This window comes from Haliotis asinina, chromosome 2, assembly GCF_037392515.1.
Source record: "Haliotis asinina isolate JCU_RB_2024 chromosome 2, JCU_Hal_asi_v2, whole genome shotgun sequence".
NCBI classification, from domain to species: domain Eukaryota; kingdom Metazoa; phylum Mollusca; class Gastropoda; order Lepetellida; family Haliotidae; genus Haliotis; species Haliotis asinina.
In genome coordinates, this window is record NC_090281.1 from 31,716,064 (window position 1) to 31,736,542 (window position 20,479).

A 20,479-nucleotide genomic window follows, 5' to 3' on the forward strand; every position below is an offset into this window, starting at 1 on the left:
TTGTTTCTGCAAACATCTCAAGGTTCTTGGTCCAAGTTCAAACGGCTGATAATTCGAAACCATTTCTTAAAAAATCAATTCCCAAATTAAGTTGTTTCAAAGGCATTTAGAAGTTGGAGGAATCAAACTAAGAGTGTTTTATGGTTCAACTTCTTTATTATACAAGGTTACAACGTTTCGAGACAGATTCTAGTCTCTTCTTCAACTGATAGGTGTGCAGGCTTGTGTTGATTAGGTTAACGAGTTACAGGTAAACATGTTTGGATAAAGATTAGTCACTGAGGATAAGGTGGTTCCATCCATTGGGTAAGTAAACATCTCCGTCTCTGTTGATTGAGGGCTTGTTCCGCTTGATTGCAATGGCTTGTAGGAGCCTCCGTTTTTTGAAGTCACTGGCGTTCCTAACTAATGTCCTGGTGTTGTCCCAAACAATCTTGTGATTGGGGTTGTGCATGATGTGTTCACATACGGCAGACTTCTGATCCAAATTTTGAACTGATGTTTTGTGCTCTTTTAACCTGATAGTCAGTGGTCGACCAGTTTCACCAATATATGTCTCTTTACAACTACATTGGATCTGGTAGATGCATCCTGCTGGATTGTTGCATTTAGGTGTTGTTGGCCCGCGTCCATTAGCTGATAGTAGCGTTTTCAGGTTGGTGTCGCTACGGAAGGTGACGTCTATTCCTGTTGTTTTCTTGATGAGACGGCTGATGCGATGACTTATCTGGCCATGGTATGGTATGTTAATTCTGATGGGGGAAGGTTCTGGTTTAGTTGACTTGGGACTTTCTTTCAGGGTCTTGGTGATGGTGTTGCTGACTAGATGGGGTGGGTACTCGTTAAGGTCTTGGAAGGTTGATTTCAGGTGTTTTAATTCGCTGTGGAGGCTGTCAGGACTGCAGACTGCTTTTGCTCTTCGTGCCAGGGTAGCTACTATGCCTTTCTTGACCTGGGGATGATGGTTGGACTGGTGATGAATATACTGATCCGTATGTGTTGGTTTACGGTAAACACTGGTGGCTATGGATTCCTTGTCCAGGAGGGCAAGGATGACATCCACGATCCAGAGGCCCTGCTGCAACACTTGAATTCCCAACACCCAAGAATTCAGTTTACAATGGAAGAAGAGACACACCAACAGCTTCCCTTCCTGGACATTCTTCTCCATCGACATCAACAATCCATAGCCACCAGACTGACTGACATGCAAAGTTCAAGAAAGGCACAGCGTTTACAAAAGAATTAATAAGTCATTAGTGTACAAAATCAGATATAATAAAAAGATTAGCATTGCACAAGCCTATTTGATGATACACAAATTAAGGAGTGACACAATACTTGCAAAAAGAGTCACTCCATGGGTACATGCAAAATCAGGTGTGATCTGTCTGACTATTTGTATTGGTATATTTGGAGTACGATGGTTCAAGAGTAGCATAATGTTTCCTAAGAAGTAAGTCACTCCATGGCTATAAACTAAGAGCAGACGAAGAGGACAGTAGTATACGTAGTCAGGTGTAAATTGTCTGATGAGATTTGTACAAGCGTTTTCGAAAATACATAGCTTAAAATGCGGCACAATGTTTGCACTCTCTATGGCTATTTTCAAACAGGCTACCATATCACGTGTGATTTATCTGACTAGTTGCATAACCACATTTGGCCTACAAAGGTTCAAGAGTGTCACAACGATTGCAAATGGAGGTAAGTCAGAGGATGTAAGTCAGCAGTATACTCCATCAGATGTAATCTTTTTAAATTCCACAAGTTTGTTTGATATCCAAATGCTAAAAAATGGCCGAATGTTTTGAAAGGGAAGACAACTGACGTCGAAGGTAGGCTAGTGGTTGAAGCGATTGCTCGTCACAACGAAGGACAGGGTTCGATTCTCTACATGGGTACAAAGTGTGAAGCACATATCGGGTGTAATGTTGAGGTACATGATACAGACTGATTAATATAACTCTAAACGCCATTACTGAGACTTCCCCGTTCTGGTTATCCGAGTATTATTCCGCGTAAGGGACGTACTATTCATGTATAAATGAGATTCCTCCGCCTGACGTCATCGATCAAGTACCAGGTTCTGATCTCGAAAGAAACAACACAGAAAAACGACACAACAAACTTCATTTCATAACTTTAATGCCTCAAGAATTTCAGATAGGAGTGCAATTCGAATTCGCCTAAGCTCGCCGCATTGCTCGGCTGTGTTACTATCGTGTGATTAAATGGTTATATAATAAATCCTGTTATTCATCCCAACAACCGACTGGTACAAAATGCAGTGTTACAGGCTCTGTATTCCACGTGGTGGCGCTGGCAGTCGTCCGTACTTCCGACACCGTCACATGACCGAGTTCTCGTCTGAAGTCCGCCTTTGAGTAGAAACCGTATTACAAAATAATTGAAAAAGAAGCACTCCGGGGCCCGGTTACACAACGCAGCCTTAGTGCAGTGATGATCGTAATTCGCATACCTTCACAACAGCACACAACGGTCGCAACCCTAAGGGGTCCGTGGGGTAGCCTGGAGGTTAAAGACCGGGTTCTATTCCCCCACATAGTGCATTTGCACGACGCCCATTTCTGTTGTCCTCCGCCGTGATATTGCTGGAATATTGCTACAAGCGGCGTAAAACCATACACACTCACACAAACATCTGGAATAGTACAGCGCGTTGCATAAAACAATATCTAATACTCCACTTACCTATGATATAAAGCGGCGTAAAACTTTACTCACTCGTAACTTGTAAACAGAGAGACCGCTCAGTCAGAACGTGAACCTAACTGTGATCAGTGTTTTGTGATAAGCAGTCTTGAGTGGACAGACTCCTTGACTTGGTTGACACATGTCATCGTATCTAATTGGCGTAGATCAATTCCATTTGACCACTGGATTGTCTGGTCCAGACTTGATTGTTCACAGACCACTGTCATATTGCTGGCATATTGCTCACGTGCGGCGTTATACAACAAACAAAACATTGACAGACACTACGCTACATTCAGTTCGTCACGCACATACCTCCACAAGTCTGGGAACACTGCGACCATGCTGTCCACTGTCCACCCTGTCCGTTTGTCGAGGTCCGAGTTTCAAAAGGTCTGGTAGGTCCCGCTCCCCAACCCTGCAACAAAGGAGTAATTCTCCATTTACAAAGAAATTAATTTGCTGAAAGTAGCATGCGAACCTAGCCCCTGGGACAGCTCATACTGAACTTTTGGACCACAGTTCAAAATCAGTTATTTTATCAAAACAGTTATTTTCCATTCAAGAGTTACATCCCTTTGATGAGTTGAGATGCAGGCAAACAGAACAGAACGTGTTCATACGTGTGGAGGGTCCATGGAAGTAACCTTTAGACCGTTGGCATGAAGAGGATGACTCCCCGTCTGTAAAAAATACACGTGAGAAACATAGTCACTGGATCCGGGTAGAGTACTGAGAGATGAGACGAATTTATGGATGATCAACTTCTTTATTTAAGAACGATGACCTTTTAGTAAACGTTCTTATACCGTTTTCAAGCATATGGGGGAAATGATGGGGTACAAACGTTTATATACAAGACATGTGTACATATGATAATAACATAACAATAACAAAGGCGGGAAACAAGCTTCAAAGAATGTTACATGATGAGCTACAGTGACATGACGATGAGCTTAAGATAGCATAAATGAGATGAGAGGGACTTCCATGACAATCAGTGAATGTAAGTGAATTAGGCAGAAGCTAAGGAGGAGAATATGTACACAGTTCCTCACGGGGAGGCACCAGACTGTAAGTAATCCAATAACTGATCTCGTGAACAACACTAACATGTAAGAGGATCGGGTGGTCAGGCTCGATGACTTGGTTGACACATGTCATCGGTTCCCAACTGCGCAGATATATGCTTATGTTGTTGGTCACTGGGTTGTCTGTTCCAGACGCGATTATTTACAGACCCCCGCCATATAGCTGGAATATTGCTGAGTGCGGCGTAAAACTAAACTCACTCACTCACTCACTCACTCTTACAATGGGAGCTCTCTTGTATGGTCCGTAGGCTCTGGAGGTGCAGTCACCGTCATTCATGTCGCCGGATAACACCTCGAACCTGATGCTTGGACATCTCTCTGGACAGGACCTTGTCTCATTCTCCAGCCGATCGTGCATGTTCATGTATTTGAAGAACCAGAGCCTTGAACGCATGCACAAATGAACCATGTGACAACATTTTCTCATGATATACCGTTTGATATGTAGTAGGTACCCATCAGAATATCCTATACTCTTCAGATGGTTCGACCGTGTATCTTCCAGACAGACGTATCCTATCCGTAGGAACATATTCATAGTTCATGATACTTTCAAAAGGAAGTAACTTTTAGATGACTGGATATGACTCTCGGACATGTCCTATGCTGCAAGTGTACATCGTACAACCAGCCTCTATTGCTTATAGCTATTACGTTCAGGTGGGCATACTCTCTGTATAATCCTCTGATAGATATTCAGTCTACCATTATGACGAACACAGCCTCTAACCCTCGCTTGGCTATACCTTTTACTCTTCTGACGAACAAAGCCTCTAACCCTCTGATGGGTGTACGCTGTTTTTCTTCTGAAGGATATACCTTCTACCCTTCTGAGGAACAAAGCCTTTTACTCTCTGACAGTTATACGTTCCACCCTTCTGACGAGCAAAGTCTCTTACCCTCTGATACATATACCTTTAATCCTTCTGACGAACAAAGTCTCTTATACTCCGATGGACATACCGTCTATCTTTGTGGCGAACAAAGCCTCTAACACGCGGAAGGATACACTTTCCAACCTTCTGATAGACAGCCTCTAAAACTCAGGTATATATACTCTCTATCCCCTCATGGACATATAGCCTCAAAACTTCAGGTGGACATACTATCACTCAGTGGGACATAATCTCTAAACCTCTGATGGGCATAGCCTCTAAACCCCATGTGGACATATTTTCTGCCCTCTGATGGACATAGTCTCTAAACCTCAGGTGGACATACTATCTACTCCTCAGTTGAACATAATATCTAACCCTCCGATGGCCCCTAAATCCCATGTAGACATCGTCTCTACCATTCTGATGGACATAACCTCTATCCTTCTGATATACTTTCCACTAAACCTCATGTGGGCACATTCTCTACTCCTGCAATGGACATATAGCCTCTACACACAAGTGGACATACCCTCACCACCTCACAACACATGTTCTCCACAAACCGACCTACCCAGTGCTGTTGTCATGATACAAAGCTCCACCTGTTGTATCCCTTTCAAGTTCCTCCACACTGGACACCTGCTTCCAATAGTTTCCAACCCAGCCGGTGTCGTCCCTATAGACTGGGTAGTACATCGTGAAGTGGAACTTGCCATTCCGGGGAAAACAGACACCAAACCGTACCCAGTCCCCACTAAAACAGTGTGGTGATATACATGTGGCAAACATGATACATATGATCAAATCGATAATCGATAAAAGACAGAGAAAGACAATTCGGTTTTCGGTTTCGGGGGAGTCAGGAACACTCCAGCTGTTTGGTGGCTATCAGTAATTAATCGAGTCTGGACCAGGCAATCCAGGGATCACCATCATGAGCATCGATCTGCGCAAATAGAAACCGATGACATGGGTCAACCAAATCAGCGTGCCTAACCTCCCGATCCGTTTGTCGTCTCTTACGACAATCATGCCCATTGGTTACTGAACACCCGGTGTTTTGAAACAGGAATTGAAGACGTATCTAGCTTTCCTTTCCCTCAAACACCTGGTGTCATAGTTGATTTTCAGTGATTCGATCATATACATTTCACAGCTAATTTTCCCTTTACACGGAACATAATATATAACCCATTTTAACAGAAATTACATCTGTGATGTAGTAAACCTTTTTGGGGGGTTGAGTCCCATCCGGAATTCGAATACCCCGATTTTAGCAATATTCTAGCAATATCACGGCGGCGGACACCCCCACAGCGGGGCTTCAAGCATTGTGCCCATGTGAGGAATCGAACGTGGGTCCTCGGAGTGAAGAACGAACCTTTAACCACTAGGTTTTCCCAACTCCCGACAACTAGTGGACTAAACCTTGTACAATTCTAATAAGTGTAAAATGGCATGACTCCTAAATCAGACATATGCTACATTTGACCATTTTTCTAAATATCATTGTGTATTCACATCATTATACCTTTCTCAGGAAAGTCAAGTCTATCTATTGCTTAGCACTGACATTTCATATTTTGTTGGTTGTTGGTTTCAATACCGATTTTATTTTGAATAGATTTTAGAATCTATTATTCTTCCAACCTCAGTAGCACAATTTCACAATATTTCGGTCTGCAATATATATTATATATAATGGCACAAGCACCCAACCCCCCCCCCACCCACCCCCACCCCCGTACGTCCCTATTGACACAATAAAAGACTACAAATTCCCTGAATTCAACAATTGAAACTTCGAGGCAAACAGCTTCTTAACATTTGCCATATATGACGTATAAACGATTATCGAAAAGTGGCGTAAACTACAAGCTGCGTCAAGGGATATTCGTTAAGAATGTTCCAAGGGACATAACTGCACTGGCTTATCTTGAAATAAAGTTCGGTCGGTAGGGAGTGCGAGAGTTGATTTAATGCAACGTTGCATTAATTCATTCGAACGTTTTCGTTTCATGTTGTAATGGCTCATATTGCGGTTTCGCTGGAAGCTGATAGTAATGCAAACCGACACATAACAACACTCACTTTTCCACCCCTTCTCCCTTCAGCTCAAACGCTCTGGGGACTCTCCCCTTCCAGTGGATGGTGTAGCTGTGGTCCCCGCCGAGAGCCACGGGAAAACCGGCGGAGGAGCGCCAAGTCTGGTCCATTCTTGCTGACGGATTGTCATCTCGCACAGCGAATGGATGACTCTTGCCTTGATCCTCTGTACTTATTAGACGGAGGTCAAGCTGGTGGTCAACAATGGATATTTGCGTCAATAGGTATTTATTTCGTTGAGGTTTGTTGTAGAAAGCCGCACCCGGAAGGACATTTAACCCATTTTCAATTGATCATTCCTGCTATTTATCAAGGAGAAAATTGTTTTGTGAGAAAATGAACCAGCTGGAATCAAGGTCCTCACCATTCCGAACCTTTGTGGACATATTTCCATGTTCCAGTTGTCCCGTCTGTAGCATCGGGCATTGTGGAAGAACGGTCCGGGTTTTAACACAGTGCTTCCCGGATATCCGGTCACGGAGCCATCCAAGTCTCGGAAAGCGGATGTTTTGTCCCCATCGTCATTTCCAAATCCATGGACTGTCTCGTTCCCGTCATACACCCGGTTTCCGGTTGAATGCTAGAAAGAGGCAATGAGTGAGTCTTGAAGTATTAGTTAAAAGACATCCTCGGTACTCCCAGAGCTCGCATTTTGGTAAACCAAGACTAGCCCCGGATCCATTCTCGTGACTCCTGCGACTGAAACTTGCCAGTTTGCCAGTAATTATATTTCCATAACCATTTTTACCCGTTTTGTGGTTGAATGCTAGAAGGAACGTTTCCTTTGTTCTTTTTCCGCCAGACTCAGTAATAGCCCATCTATATGGTCTTTAAAATGTTTAGTCTGGACCAGACAATTCAGTGATCAACAGCCCAAGCATCAGTTTACGCTATCGGGATGCGACAACATGAGTCAGCGAGACTGACCACCCGAACCCGTTGATCGCCTCTTACCACCAGCATGGGTCAATGGGTCATTGAAGACCACTTCATCAGGGACATCTAGAATGAACAAATGAATGAGACTTTGACTCATTTTTTAAAAGTATTTTGGTGAAATGACACCTTTTGTACATCCCGGGCTTGTATTTCACACCTCGATCAATTCTCGCGATTTTTGATGGTAGCCTGTCAGACGCCAACATTTTAAGGTTGGCAATTCGAAATTGTTTTGTGGAATTAACATGGCTTAAATAAAAAAGTAGTTCCTCATCTCTACAATATCCCCGAATAATGCATAATGCTTGTTACCGTATCGCTAAGACAAAGATCGACACTCATGATAAAAATCACTATATGGCCTGATCCAGACTCGATTATTTACTGACAGCTGTCATATATCTCAAATATCACTGAATGCACAGTCAAACAACAACCAGCCACCTAAACTGTTTCACACCACAAACATCATCCACCTCACCTTGACGGAATAAGACATTAAGAATACCTACAGAATACTAAACGTGACGTGTTCAAACTAACCCCGTCGACAAAGTCAAACTTAGCATTCATGATTGTGTTGGTCGGGTCGATGGAGTAGTAGTCTTTCCTGAGGAAGCCGAGAGCCCCAGACGTGTAGTTGATGTTCTCCTTGAAGCCGCTGAACCACACGTTCTTGAGGTGGACGGGACCGTCGTATATCATGAAACCCACAAACGGGTCGTGACTGCAGCAGAACCACGTGTTATTCGTCACCACTTTCACTTTGATAGTGGAGGTTGCTCTAGTGTTTATTCGCTCAAATATCATCATTCATAGGCATTTAATTCCATTACCTTCCTCGGCTTCACCTCCCAAACTGTATCAAACTATTGATAATATGCTAATATGCCGATTGTTAATTATACACAGTCCGGAGTTAGAAACATAATTAGTGGTAGGGTATGGTTTTATGTCAACTTAAACAATATTCCAGCAATATCACGACTGGGAACACCAGGCTTCGCAAATTGAATCCACATGGGGAATCGAACCCGTATTTGGGGGCGTGAATAACGAACGCTTTAACCACAAGGCTATCCCATTGCCGTAACAGTCCTCACGATGACACTTCTTACCGAGAAAAAATATTCACTATATATATCACTAATGGAATGTATATTATATGCTTCCACACTGCAACATACCGTTAACCAACGTTTCAATATATATTGCAGGATAAGAAACATGTCTTTTAAAGATCGATCAAAATCATTTGTTTCGAACTCGAAAATTCGAAATTTGTCGATCTATAACAGAAGGAGTCAATGTTACAGGGTTCTATGCCATCCCTTGCCATGATACTGTTGGAACAGCCGGGTAAAACTAAACTCATTCACTAATGTTACGTGTAACTCACGTGTCATAATCATGGGGGACACTCCGGGGCATGTAGATCCACTTGTGACCATCCCAGTGGCGAGTGGGGTCCCCCAAATTTCTGGACTCCCCGATGATTACGGAGTTTGTCAGAGTCTGCGAGGATGTGTGTCTGGCACAACATCAAAATAGGATTAATGTTTTATCGGCATTCTGCAAGTTGGTTTGTCAGTAACGAAGCATAAACAATATATTAAGGGATAAAACCCTTTCACCGTTATCAAGCTAAAGGTGAAACGTCGTTCTATGAATTAGAATAGCTGGTCTTAAACAAGCCATGCTTGTCCTAAGCTGCGACTAACGGGGATCGGGTTGTGAGGGTTGCAGACTTGGTTGACACATGTCATCGTTTCCTAAGACCGATGTTCATGCTGTTGATCATTGGATTGTCTGGTCCAGGCTCGAGTATTTACAGCCCACCGCCATATAGCTAGGATATTACTGAGAGCAGGTTGAACAACAATCCTAGAGCCTTATTTCAGCATGATATTTGACACGAAGCATATCAATAAAGTATTAGTTTTCAAATCAGACATCGTTAAACAAGAAACCAACCAACCAATCTGAGCACTATAGTCGTCCATAAACATGCATATTTCAAAGTTGAAAACAGGATTGCAACTTACAGTAGAAAAACATTAAACGAAAATTTATATTCGGTTATCAAAAGGACATTTAGTATAACTTGAAAGAATAAAATGGAAATAAGAACACCTGTACTAGTTAGCTCAACTTTATAAGGCTGTTGAACTGATCATTCACGCGTAAGGGTCATCCACGTCTTTTGGAGAGTTCGACCTTTGGAAACAAGGTAGATAATCCAAATGTACGAGAACGCAAGATCTTGCAATGCATGTATTTTCAATTTGGAAAGGGCCGAGGTCGAGAGATGTAGAAGTCGTGATAAATATGAGAGTCCTGACAGTATACACACGGAAATTATATGATTAAAATGAAATGTCAGTATAAATTCAATTATTTACACTAATTCTATGTCGCGATCAACGTTAAACGCACATACTTGGCAAAGGTCATCCCACGGCCGCTGTCAGCAAACCTGAAATATACAACACGAGCACCTTGTTAATACAAACACCGAATCACACTTGTGATGACCCCTTGTCTTCACTATGAATATTTCGGCAAAAACTTCAGAACACATAATCATAACACCGCCCCCTCCATCCCTACCCACCCACCACCACCACTCACACACACACCTGTACATTCATTTGTTAAATTAGCCCATGGCAGCGAGTGAGTGAAGTAGTGGGTGGGTGTATGAGGGACATTTTTAAATTATTTAAAAATGTCACTCACACACCCACCTAGTAATTCGACATAACAATGTTCGCACTAAATACTAGGCCGCTTGGTCATGTTAACCTTTGAATACAAAAAATTGGACGGAGATGTACATTCAGTACGGCATAGGCACGCACCACTGAATTGATTGACAACATTCATCCTCCAAATGCACCATGCGCGTTTCATTCAAAAATGAGGAAGTGATAAGACAATACTCACGATGAATGATCCATCAGGATGAGACCCCCTCTTATCCAGCCGTTCTGGTAACGGTTCTTGTAGCCTGTGAAACAAACATAATGTTTCCGTTAGGTTGCGGCCTTGTGCGTTTCGCATGTACCCTGGATGTTTCAACGACTCGGCCCGATAATTTTAAAACTTCCCTTTGCTGTGTCCGCCTTCTCACAGTAGCCAATGAAATAAGCCTTTACATCCGACTTTGACAGGTTTGACAACTTAAGATGGCCGCGGAGGTTGGCTCACTGTGCGACTCAGATTCAAATCATACAGAAAAAGGGTGACAGGTCTGAAACCATAAAAAATATATGCCAGAACTCCTTCTCACTCTTTTAGAATAGCTCTTCGACAATAGTTGCCAAGTTTAATCGGTTAGGTAAAAGAAGCGAAAGTGTACGTGTACTGATAGAAGCCTTGTGATTGGTAAACCTAACTTCCTATCACGGACATCTGATTGGATAAAAAACCAAGCAGGTAATGCAATTATCGGGTCGAACTTTGGATGCATTCAGGGCACTACAGAAGTTTTTTCGGAACGTATACCATTGAGATATCGAGAATGGAAGTCGAATGGGGGTTGCAAATGCCCCAAGTGAAGGAGTGGTGTGAAGTGACTTTCCGATATGGAGGGGCACAAACAAATATTTTTTTTTTATCGTTGTTTGTTTGTTTATTTTTCTATTTAATTTATGACAATATGATACTGTACCTGTGAACCTGTAAAAGAGTACTTCCTTCTGGGCCGAAGTCTTGTTGAGTGGCTGCTGACGTGGATCGTACATGTTGTCGCCACCTGTCGTGTCGTCAGGGTTGATGATGTTGTCGACGAACAGACCATACTGTAATATGACCCAGTCATAAACACATAATTAGTTAGCATTAATTAACTGATAGCTCGAAAAACTGGGATCATCGAATACATATCGTAACATACGTTATATTTGTGACAATGATTTCTGAGTAATTTACCCGTAACCTGATACAAGCACATGCTTTTGTCTTTAACAGGGGCAAGTGGGCGTTCTTTGTACCATAAAGCCTCCGGTAAAATACTACAAGTAATTTTGGATATGGTCGATTTTATTATAATCACCATCATCATCATCATCATCATCATCATCACCATCATCATCCAACTCAACTTTCGGCAGGGATAATCAGATATGAGAGATCATATATTTTACAAGCACACTAAATATTGTTTGTGTATCGCGATAACATAGAAACCATCCTCAACAAAGTGGAGAAGTAAATAACCGATTCACCACAACATGGACGCTTTAACCACTGTTAAATGCATTACATGATTGCTGAACTCTGTTATGTGTTCATAGATGTGAGGCGATCCCCACCTTTCCCGTTATACAGAGATAATCAACATGAATTATATAAAAGGATGAACCAGAGAATCGCAAGGAAGACAGAGATAGTGATCGCTTTTTAAAATATGACGTTGTAGAGCTAGTGCAAGTATTTATCGTATTAGAAAGGATTATAATATACTGGATAACTGATCACTCACGTGTGTGTTGGAGTGGCCGACATTGTTGTTAAACTCCAGCAGGGCCGTGTGCCGTGCCTCACCCCGCTGCAAGAACCCAAGGCCATAAGAGGGTCCCTGTGGCTCCTCTGGGAACACATACCAAATCCCGATACCCTGAAATAACATCATTTTAGAAGGATAGGCCTACCATGTCAGAAGGATGTGCCTATAAACCGTGATAATATCAGGTGATTCCATCAGGAGGCTGTGACCCGTCACAAACACACGCGAAGGCAAGACAGCTGTTCCCATATCTTCTTTGACATACCAGACAGTCCATCGATCAGCAAAATGTGCATCGTCCTACACAATTGGGATACGATAACATGTGTCATCCAAGTCAGCGAACCTGACCACCTGATCCCGTTAATCGGCATTTACGACAACCATGGGTTGTTGACGTCCAATTCTAATCGGGATCTTCACAGGTAGTAGCAGCAGTGTGGCTAATGGGAATGCACATATATGATAAATATTTAATCTTTCTATCTACCCTTCACGTAGAAGAGGAAGATGACAACTGTAGTTGATCGTCGATTTTCACCCTATAATAGGTAACGGACACGTACAACAAATCTTCTATTTCTCTCTCACTCTTCGTACAAACATGACCAAGTCTAGTCTGGATTTGTCACAAAGGTCACATTTTGTACGACCCGAGAGAATGATGATTGACACACAACTCTCCTGCTACTCACGTTGCCACCAGCGGCCACGTTGTTTCTGAGATACACTAGAGGTGACGTCAGCCAAAATGTCGCGGGATTTCTGAGATGGAAAAACAACAACACAGATTTTTCAGTCATCCATAGTTGTGTGCAATTGGAGTGGAGACGGGTGTAAACAAATATACACGTGTTCCTACATTCCCTGATACAGGTGACGTGCAGCTGCCCCCTAGGAAGTGCAAGAGATGGGTTTCGGTTTTGTTAAGCAGTTTAATGTGTGAGGAAGTCACCAGAAAAAGTGAATGAGTGTGACTTTACGCCGCTTTAAGCAGTTATCACAGCATTATCACAGCTAGAGCCACCAGACATTGACCTCACACATTGTACCTATGAGGGGAATCTAAGGTCTAAGGTCTAAGGTCTAATCTCTGTAAGGTGACGGACTGCTCCATCGACCAATCCGATGCAGAACTTGTACGTTCAAGGGTACTGCTATATTTTGCTTTATGCTTTATTTTTTTAAATATCTGTTTGATGTCGATAGGCCTGTGATCTTGAGTGAGTGAGTGAGTTTGGTTTTACGGTTCCAGCGATATCACGACGGGGGACACCAGAAAATGGGTCTCACACATTGTCCCCATGTGGAGAATCGAACCCGGGTCTTCAGCGTGACGAGTGAACGCTTTAATCACTAGGCTAACCCACCGCCCCCATGTAATCTTGAACAATGATTGCCGCCACAACTTCGGGGTTGCAATGGAACATCATCAAATTTGAAAATGGCTCATTCTGGCGTGAAAACAAAGAGTCATCACGGAGATGGACAAGATCGACAGAACTTTCCCACCGGTTCCACGGCTGTAACAGATACTGCAGTTGTAGTGCTAGGAATGCACAGCGGTTTCGGGACTAGACACCAACATAAGGAGCGTACTCTATATCAGAGGGCAGGATAGTTCCGTGTTTGGTAGCCGCGCCAAGGTTGCCGTCGAAGACGTTCCTCTTCTCTCCGCCGTCCTCAAGGAAGTAGCAATGTCCCAGGTGGTCGTAGGCAACGTTGTCTTGAACCTGGATGGATGGACTGATGGTGAGTGAACGGGTGTATGATGGGTATGCAGACCGATGGATGGATGGATGGATGGATGGATAGAAGGGGTGAGTACTGCAGAGAATTTTCATTTTGCGATGTATACTGCAATATATTGCAAGACGTATTTTAAAACGAAAAACGACTTTCGACGACGAATCGAGTTAATAAAGCAAAAACACAACAAATTCACTATTTTTGAGTAAGCTCTAATAACATTTAATCATGAAAAAAATGAAATTGTTGAAATTGTAAATTCTATTTGACACAAATGAAACAAGGAAATTTCCAAAGATTTCCGGGTTACGAAATTTTACGAATGCAAGTCAAAATACCAGTTTTCGAACCGGTAAATACGAGTAAACCTGCTATATTGCGCAACTCTGATGGATAGATGGGCTGGTAAATGAAAGGATGGCTGGATGGTTCGCTTGGATGAATGGGAGCCTCAGGGAAATATATATAAGGACGGTATAATTGTTTGCAATGTTTTGAGATCTACCATGCACGATTCGCATATAGATCAGTGTGGCTTCCTTATATTTTGACGACTCATTTTCTACCTTGTGGTCGCTGTGTAAGCATAGGATAAAGGAACAATTTAAATATTTAACTTGCATAACAAAAATATCACTTTCGAACTCACAGTTACGCCATGTGATCCATGTACAGTAACACAGCGGCTGAAAGTGTGGTGTATGGAGTTCTGTCTGACCCACGCAGGGTCAGAGTAGCCACCAACTTTATCTACGTCGTGACACATGTGGAAATGGATTGGGTAGAAACCTGAAACAGAGGAGAGGACACAGGTAGACGAGGATTTGATAGAAACCTGAAACAGAGGAGAGGACACAGGTAGACGAGGATTTGATAGAAACCTGAAACAGAGGAGAGGACACAGGTAGACGAGGATTTGATAGAAACCTGAAACAGAGGAGAGGACACAGGTAGACGAGGATTTGATAGAAACCTGAAACAGAGGAGAGGACACAGGTAGACGAGGATTTGATAGAAACCTGAAACAGAGGAGAGGACACAGGTAGACGAGGATTTGATAGAAACCTGAAACAGAGGGTGGACTGGATAGAGTCCTGAAACAAAGGTCACGGCTCATGTGGATGGAACTTGATGCGGTAGAATCCTGAACCAGAGGTCGCTACACACAAGGAAGTGGATGTGTAGAAACCTGAAACAGAAGTCGTGTGGAATGGATTGGGTAGAAACCCGAAACAGAGGTGAGAACACAGGTGGACGTGGATTTGAGAGAAACCTGAAACAGAGGGTGGACTGGATGGAGTCCTGAAACAAAGGCTCATGTGGAACTTGATGGGGTAGAATCCTTAACCAGATGTCGCGACACACGAGGAAGTGGATTGTCTAGAAACCTGAAACAGAGGTCGCTCCGTGTGTGGAGTGGAGTGGAGTGGAGTGGAGTGGGTAGAAACCCGAAACAGAGGTCTCGGCTTATGTGGAAGTGGATTGCGTAAAATCATGTAACAGAGGTCAGGACACACGAGGAAGTGGATTAGATAGAAACTTCATAAACCCTAAACAAGTTGTGACGCCAGTTAAATTCTAATTACATTTGCAAACATATCCACACATTGTTGCACACGTTTTAAATATTTTAAGTCAGATTCATACAACATGAATGAGTTTTAATGCCATCTTCAGAAATTACTCCTACCTTTCTCTGACTGTTGACCCATGTGCGTCAGCTCCACGCCCTCAATGTGGACGTTCTTATACCCCCTCACAAACTGCAATAATAACGGTACAATGTAGTTAGATGTAAAAATATGGTATAAAACGCCATGTTTAGAAAAAATCAAGTGACGCAGCTGATTATGCAAATTCTGTTCAAACCATAATATAGTTTAAGATCGAGAAATACTCCGAGTCTGTAATTTCCGGAATGTGCATACTTTCATGATTTCTATGAAATCTATTATATTGTCAGCAGCAGACTAGACAGAGCGGCACCTGTAAGGTGCAAATTATGTGGGTTGTCAAACGGGCTATCTAGTTACCTTCCAGGTATGAAACAGAAGAAATATGTAAAATATTTATTTAACTTCACTTCACACGTCGACAGTGTTACTCTATCAAAATGTCCACTTCGACATCCGGCGAGCGGTTGATATGTCACGTACCTTCATGTGACCTCCAAAAGTGTCGTAGTTGTAAGTGTCACAGTTGGCGTTGCTAGGGGGACACGTGTTCTCCATGCGACCCTCGATGATGATGTTGCGAGTGAGAAGTCCCACCTCCGCTCTCTCATCCACTCTGTCTATCATCTCGCCCCAGTGCATGTATGCTGCTTCCACTGAAGGAGTTCGCGCGTGAGTGAGTGAGTGAGTGAATGTGGTTTAACGTTGCTATCAGGTACATCACCAACATCAAAGTATCCACAGTGAGGATAAACAATGGATACATCTATCGAAATCTAAGCCGGGAACAGAACGTTGTTCCATATATGCAGCATTCAGCACCGTTACATATAGCACTATATGTCTGAGTGAATGGACATGGTTTTACCCCGCCTTTATCAACAATCCAGCAATATCACGATGGGGGGCACTAAAACTTGACTTCATACATTTCACTCATGTCGAGAATCTTACCCGGGGCTTCCGTGTGACCACTAACGCTGCATCCACCAGATGAATACCGAGCCTGTGCCAGACAAACCAGTGATCGATAGCTTGAGCAACAAGCGCTAACTCCGAACGTTACCTCACGATCATCCCAACCATACAGTGAACTCAATATTTGCAACAAATATAAACAAATGTTGTGACTGATGGTAAGGACGACAATAAATGGAAGAACAAGTTCTTTCTTGCCGTGAGTGCGACGTTTTGGTGTAGGTTCTAACACCGTCTCACAGCAATAAGGAAGTTGATTATCCATATATCATTATCGTTCCTTGCTGCTCCAGCTTCCACATACCTCTCCAAGAAACTTACCATTTCGCGTATGTTGATTTGTAGGCATGCTGTTCGTTAAAATGAAGGACGGGTAACTTGTGGTTGCAAGAACGCTCGTGTTGACTGCTCCGCATAATGCTTCTTAAATGAACGGCGGGTAATTTGCGATTGCAAGAATCGCCAGAATGGATCCAGGAGGACTTATCAAAATGAACTGGAATGAGCTCGCATTTGTGACCATATACGCTATGACAAGAACAGACCTATGAAGCAAGAACAAACAAGTGAAGGATGGTCTACATACGGTCAATCTGTACTTGGTTGTGACGACACGTGGTACATTTCCTCACAGTTGCCGTCTCCAGCTGTTCCCAAAGGTAATCCGTGGACGTGATGAATATACGGTCCCCTGGAGTGAGTGAGTGTGTGAGAGAGTTTATCGATGCTTTTAGGGGTAGTTACAGTTCCACGTGGAAGAAAGATAAGGCAACCAAGCCTTATTATTTCGGTAAGGCGTTCACACAGGTACGTGGTCAAGAAGACCAAATAATATTATCAGAAAGAATCTTAGATTCGAACCCAGGATTCTTATCCTATTAAAAACTTTCAAATGTCCCTTTATGCTATCTCAAGTATACAACAAGTTTGTGGAAGTGAGATGTTAGTCTGTACTGTATTCTACTCACAGTTTTGAACCTAAGACTGAGTGTTGCATATCACCTTAATCAGCGACATTCAAGCTTCATCACGTAGGTCGTAAAATTACCAATTATGATCACGCAAACCTGTGTAGAACTGAATGAGCATCGATGTACACAAATGGGATGCGATGGCATGTGCGAACCAAGGCACACTGACCACCGCATGCCTCATACGACAAGTATGGGGTACTGAAACCAATTCTAACTCGGACCTTCACATTGTGCATAGTCTGTCCTTTCCTTGGAACAAACTGAAGTAACTTATTGAATCATTGTTTTCGCGAATAAAATGGTCATACACAATGCTCAAAATTCGCTAGATTTTTAACATGACCGTAGTTTATCTGTATGTGAGTACCACGTATAGACGCCATCGAACTGCCATATGGCACATTTACCTGGCCGCCATGATGTGACGTCATCGATGACGTCAAGTATGGGGTAAGCTCCAGCAGTGCTGATGACCCGGAAGTTAACGCTGTCTCTATATTCTTCTTTATTGTGCACATAGCTGGTGACAGAAAACTTCAGTTTGTTGCCCCATGACGTCAACGACGCTGTTGCTGCCTGGCTCTCCAGATGATAGTTGACTCCGATATGCTCATCAAGTGTGTCCCGTCTCCCTGGTAACATAGCAAGATAACCATCTTTCACCCCTCAGGCATGCATTTACTTTTTTACGCTTGTTTCCAAAATATGTTTCTCATCATGCCCACTTGTAACATTTTTATTCATCATTTTACATTCCGCTATTTCGTTTACGGACCGGTTTCGTTGTTTGGTTTTTTTTTCACTCAAAATTCACTCATCACTTTCAATCTTTTTTACATCATTGATTTATTCCGTCTGATCAACTTCTTTAACTGTGACCACCTCGTTTTTCACAGTACGCAGCATTTTCCATAGCGCTAAGATGTAAGACTTAGTATATTTCCAATTTTACATACACCTGTGTCGAAGTTGAAGATCCTACGTAGATACATATCCAAGCTATCCGAAGTTTGACAAAACCGAAAATAATTACTAATGAAAGAATGCTGAGGGACTAAGTCATAACTTCGAGGTAAGCGTTGTTTCGACTGCGCAATGTTCGACACAAAGGTATTTAGCTTAATTTTTCCTTCCGCTATCAAACCAACCTTTCTGTATGACCATAGCATATGCATCGCCTTTCTTCACTGAGCGAATTAGCCCAGATCCCGTTACTCGACCTTGGGTCAGTGTTTCTACGGCCTCGTAGACAGGTTTTATGTCCACCAAGGGTTCGATCAGATTGGTTTTAACCGCCAACATGACCACGTTACCATCGGCAGCGCCTGGTTGAAAAGGTTAAAAATATTTGTTCAGTATTGTTCAACACGGCCAGGGGCGGTGGGGTGGGGTGGGGTAGGGGTGGGGTGGAATGGGGTGGTTAACCATTCTCTGCAGTATCAGAAAATGAAATGTTGTTGTATCAGAGTAGTATAAACAGCTAGAGTTCCGTTCCACTGAGCGACACTCAGCATCATTCCAGCTATGTGGTGGCCGTCTATAAACGCTGGACCAGACAATCCAGTGATCAAGAGCATGAACATCGAACTACGCAACTTGGATACGATGACATGTGTCAACCAAGTCAGCGAGCCTGACCACCCGATCCCTTTGGTCGTGCCTCAAGACAAGTATGGGTTGCAGAAGATCAGTTCTAACTCAGATCTTCACGGGTCAGACGTTGGTAAGTCGAAACAACCGTAAAAATCAGAGAATCGCAAGGGTCCTTCGCAAGGGCCCTTTCTCCTCTGTTTTCATTTGATCATTTTACTAGACCTAATCTGTTAATTAGTTTCATTTCAAAGACTGGATGTCCAGTCCATCCATTTCATCAATAATAATTATATCATATTCACTTACTATTGATGAAGCTTGCCAGTGCTGCTGGGTCGGACCTGTAGTGATATTTGTTGTACTCCCCGAGATAATAAGACTTAAATTTTATGAAGTTGCCGGTCTTGCCGTCGAAGACATAGGCGTTTATGCCATCCTTCCAGCTGCCTTCATCTTTGTGCTCAGTGGTCTGTAACCGATGGATTCAATTAGATCATTCAGCAGATACTGATTTGCTGAGTTGTCTGCACTTTACTGTATCGTTTGCAATTATGGTTTGTAGAGAGTGAGTGAGTTATGTTTTATGCCGCTGCAAGCAGTGATTCAGTAATATATCGGTGCTTCATATTAAAGTGGGGGAAAACTTATGCGTATCTAGTAAGTGTCTAAATTAAAGCAAACCATGGAATGAGTTAGTTTTAAGCTGCGGTCCGCAATATTTCAGCAACATAATGCTGAGGGAAATCGGAAATGGGTTCACGCTTTGCACCCATTTCGGGAATCGAATCAGCTTCATCGGCGTGACAAGCGAACGCAATGCCTCTAGCCTACCAGACCGCCCCTCTGATAAACCAACAAACATAAACAGGGATTCGAACCCACAATCATAGGTTTCTGGCACGAACAAGGGACACAACTGTGGAGGGTAAGATACGCCGTGTTTCCATGCTCCAAAGTCCAAATATCTTGTGTCAGGATGAAAACATAACTGAGGTACCGCCAGTGGGGACCAAGGTGCCATTGTACGAAACAACTAAGTGCTGAGACTACCTTACGTCCATGTTTAGGTATGAGAGTCATGGTCATGTTAGCGTTAAGTGGGTGGGTGGGTAGCCTAGTGATTAAAGCCTTCGCTTGTCAAGCATAAGACCTGGGTTCGATCCCCCTCTCGGGTACAATGTGTGAAACCTATTTCTGGTGTACCTTGCAGTGATATCGCTGGAATATTGCTAAAAGCGGCGTAAAACCATAGTCATCCATACCCTTA

The 20,479-nt window shown here is 42.9% G+C and overlaps 1 protein-coding gene across 1 annotated transcript in view; it reads right to left on the bottom strand.

Annotated features, from left to right (window-relative positions):
- Window positions 1-2,131: 2,131 nt before the first annotated feature.
- LOC137272476 (cell surface hyaluronidase-like) overlaps window positions 2,132-20,479 on the bottom strand; it is a 30,569-nt gene continuing 12,221 nt past the window's right edge. Inside the window, exons 4-25 of the mRNA XM_067804858.1 lie at window positions 19,519-19,681; window positions 18,768-18,944; window positions 18,027-18,251; window positions 17,232-17,336; window positions 16,151-16,323; window positions 15,685-15,757; window positions 14,644-14,783; window positions 13,845-13,978; window positions 12,941-13,010; window positions 12,222-12,356; window positions 11,409-11,538; window positions 10,682-10,745; window positions 10,176-10,211; window positions 9,135-9,266; window positions 8,279-8,462; window positions 7,161-7,376; window positions 6,782-6,987; window positions 5,262-5,444; window positions 4,033-4,195; window positions 3,342-3,401; window positions 3,034-3,136; window positions 2,132-2,381 (exon numbers count right to left, since the gene is read on the bottom strand). Of these exons, the coding sequence (XP_067660959.1) occupies window positions 2,260-2,381; window positions 3,034-3,136; window positions 3,342-3,401; window positions 4,033-4,195; window positions 5,262-5,444; window positions 6,782-6,987; window positions 7,161-7,376; window positions 8,279-8,462; window positions 9,135-9,266; window positions 10,176-10,211; window positions 10,682-10,745; window positions 11,409-11,538; window positions 12,222-12,356; window positions 12,941-13,010; window positions 13,845-13,978; window positions 14,644-14,783; window positions 15,685-15,757; window positions 16,151-16,323; window positions 17,232-17,336; window positions 18,027-18,251; window positions 18,768-18,944; window positions 19,519-19,681 (2,994 nt within the window). The 3' untranslated portion in view covers window positions 2,132-2,259. The remainder of the gene's footprint in view (window positions 2,382-3,033; window positions 3,137-3,341; window positions 3,402-4,032; window positions 4,196-5,261; window positions 5,445-6,781; window positions 6,988-7,160; window positions 7,377-8,278; window positions 8,463-9,134; window positions 9,267-10,175; window positions 10,212-10,681; window positions 10,746-11,408; window positions 11,539-12,221; window positions 12,357-12,940; window positions 13,011-13,844; window positions 13,979-14,643; window positions 14,784-15,684; window positions 15,758-16,150; window positions 16,324-17,231; window positions 17,337-18,026; window positions 18,252-18,767; window positions 18,945-19,518; window positions 19,682-20,479) is intronic.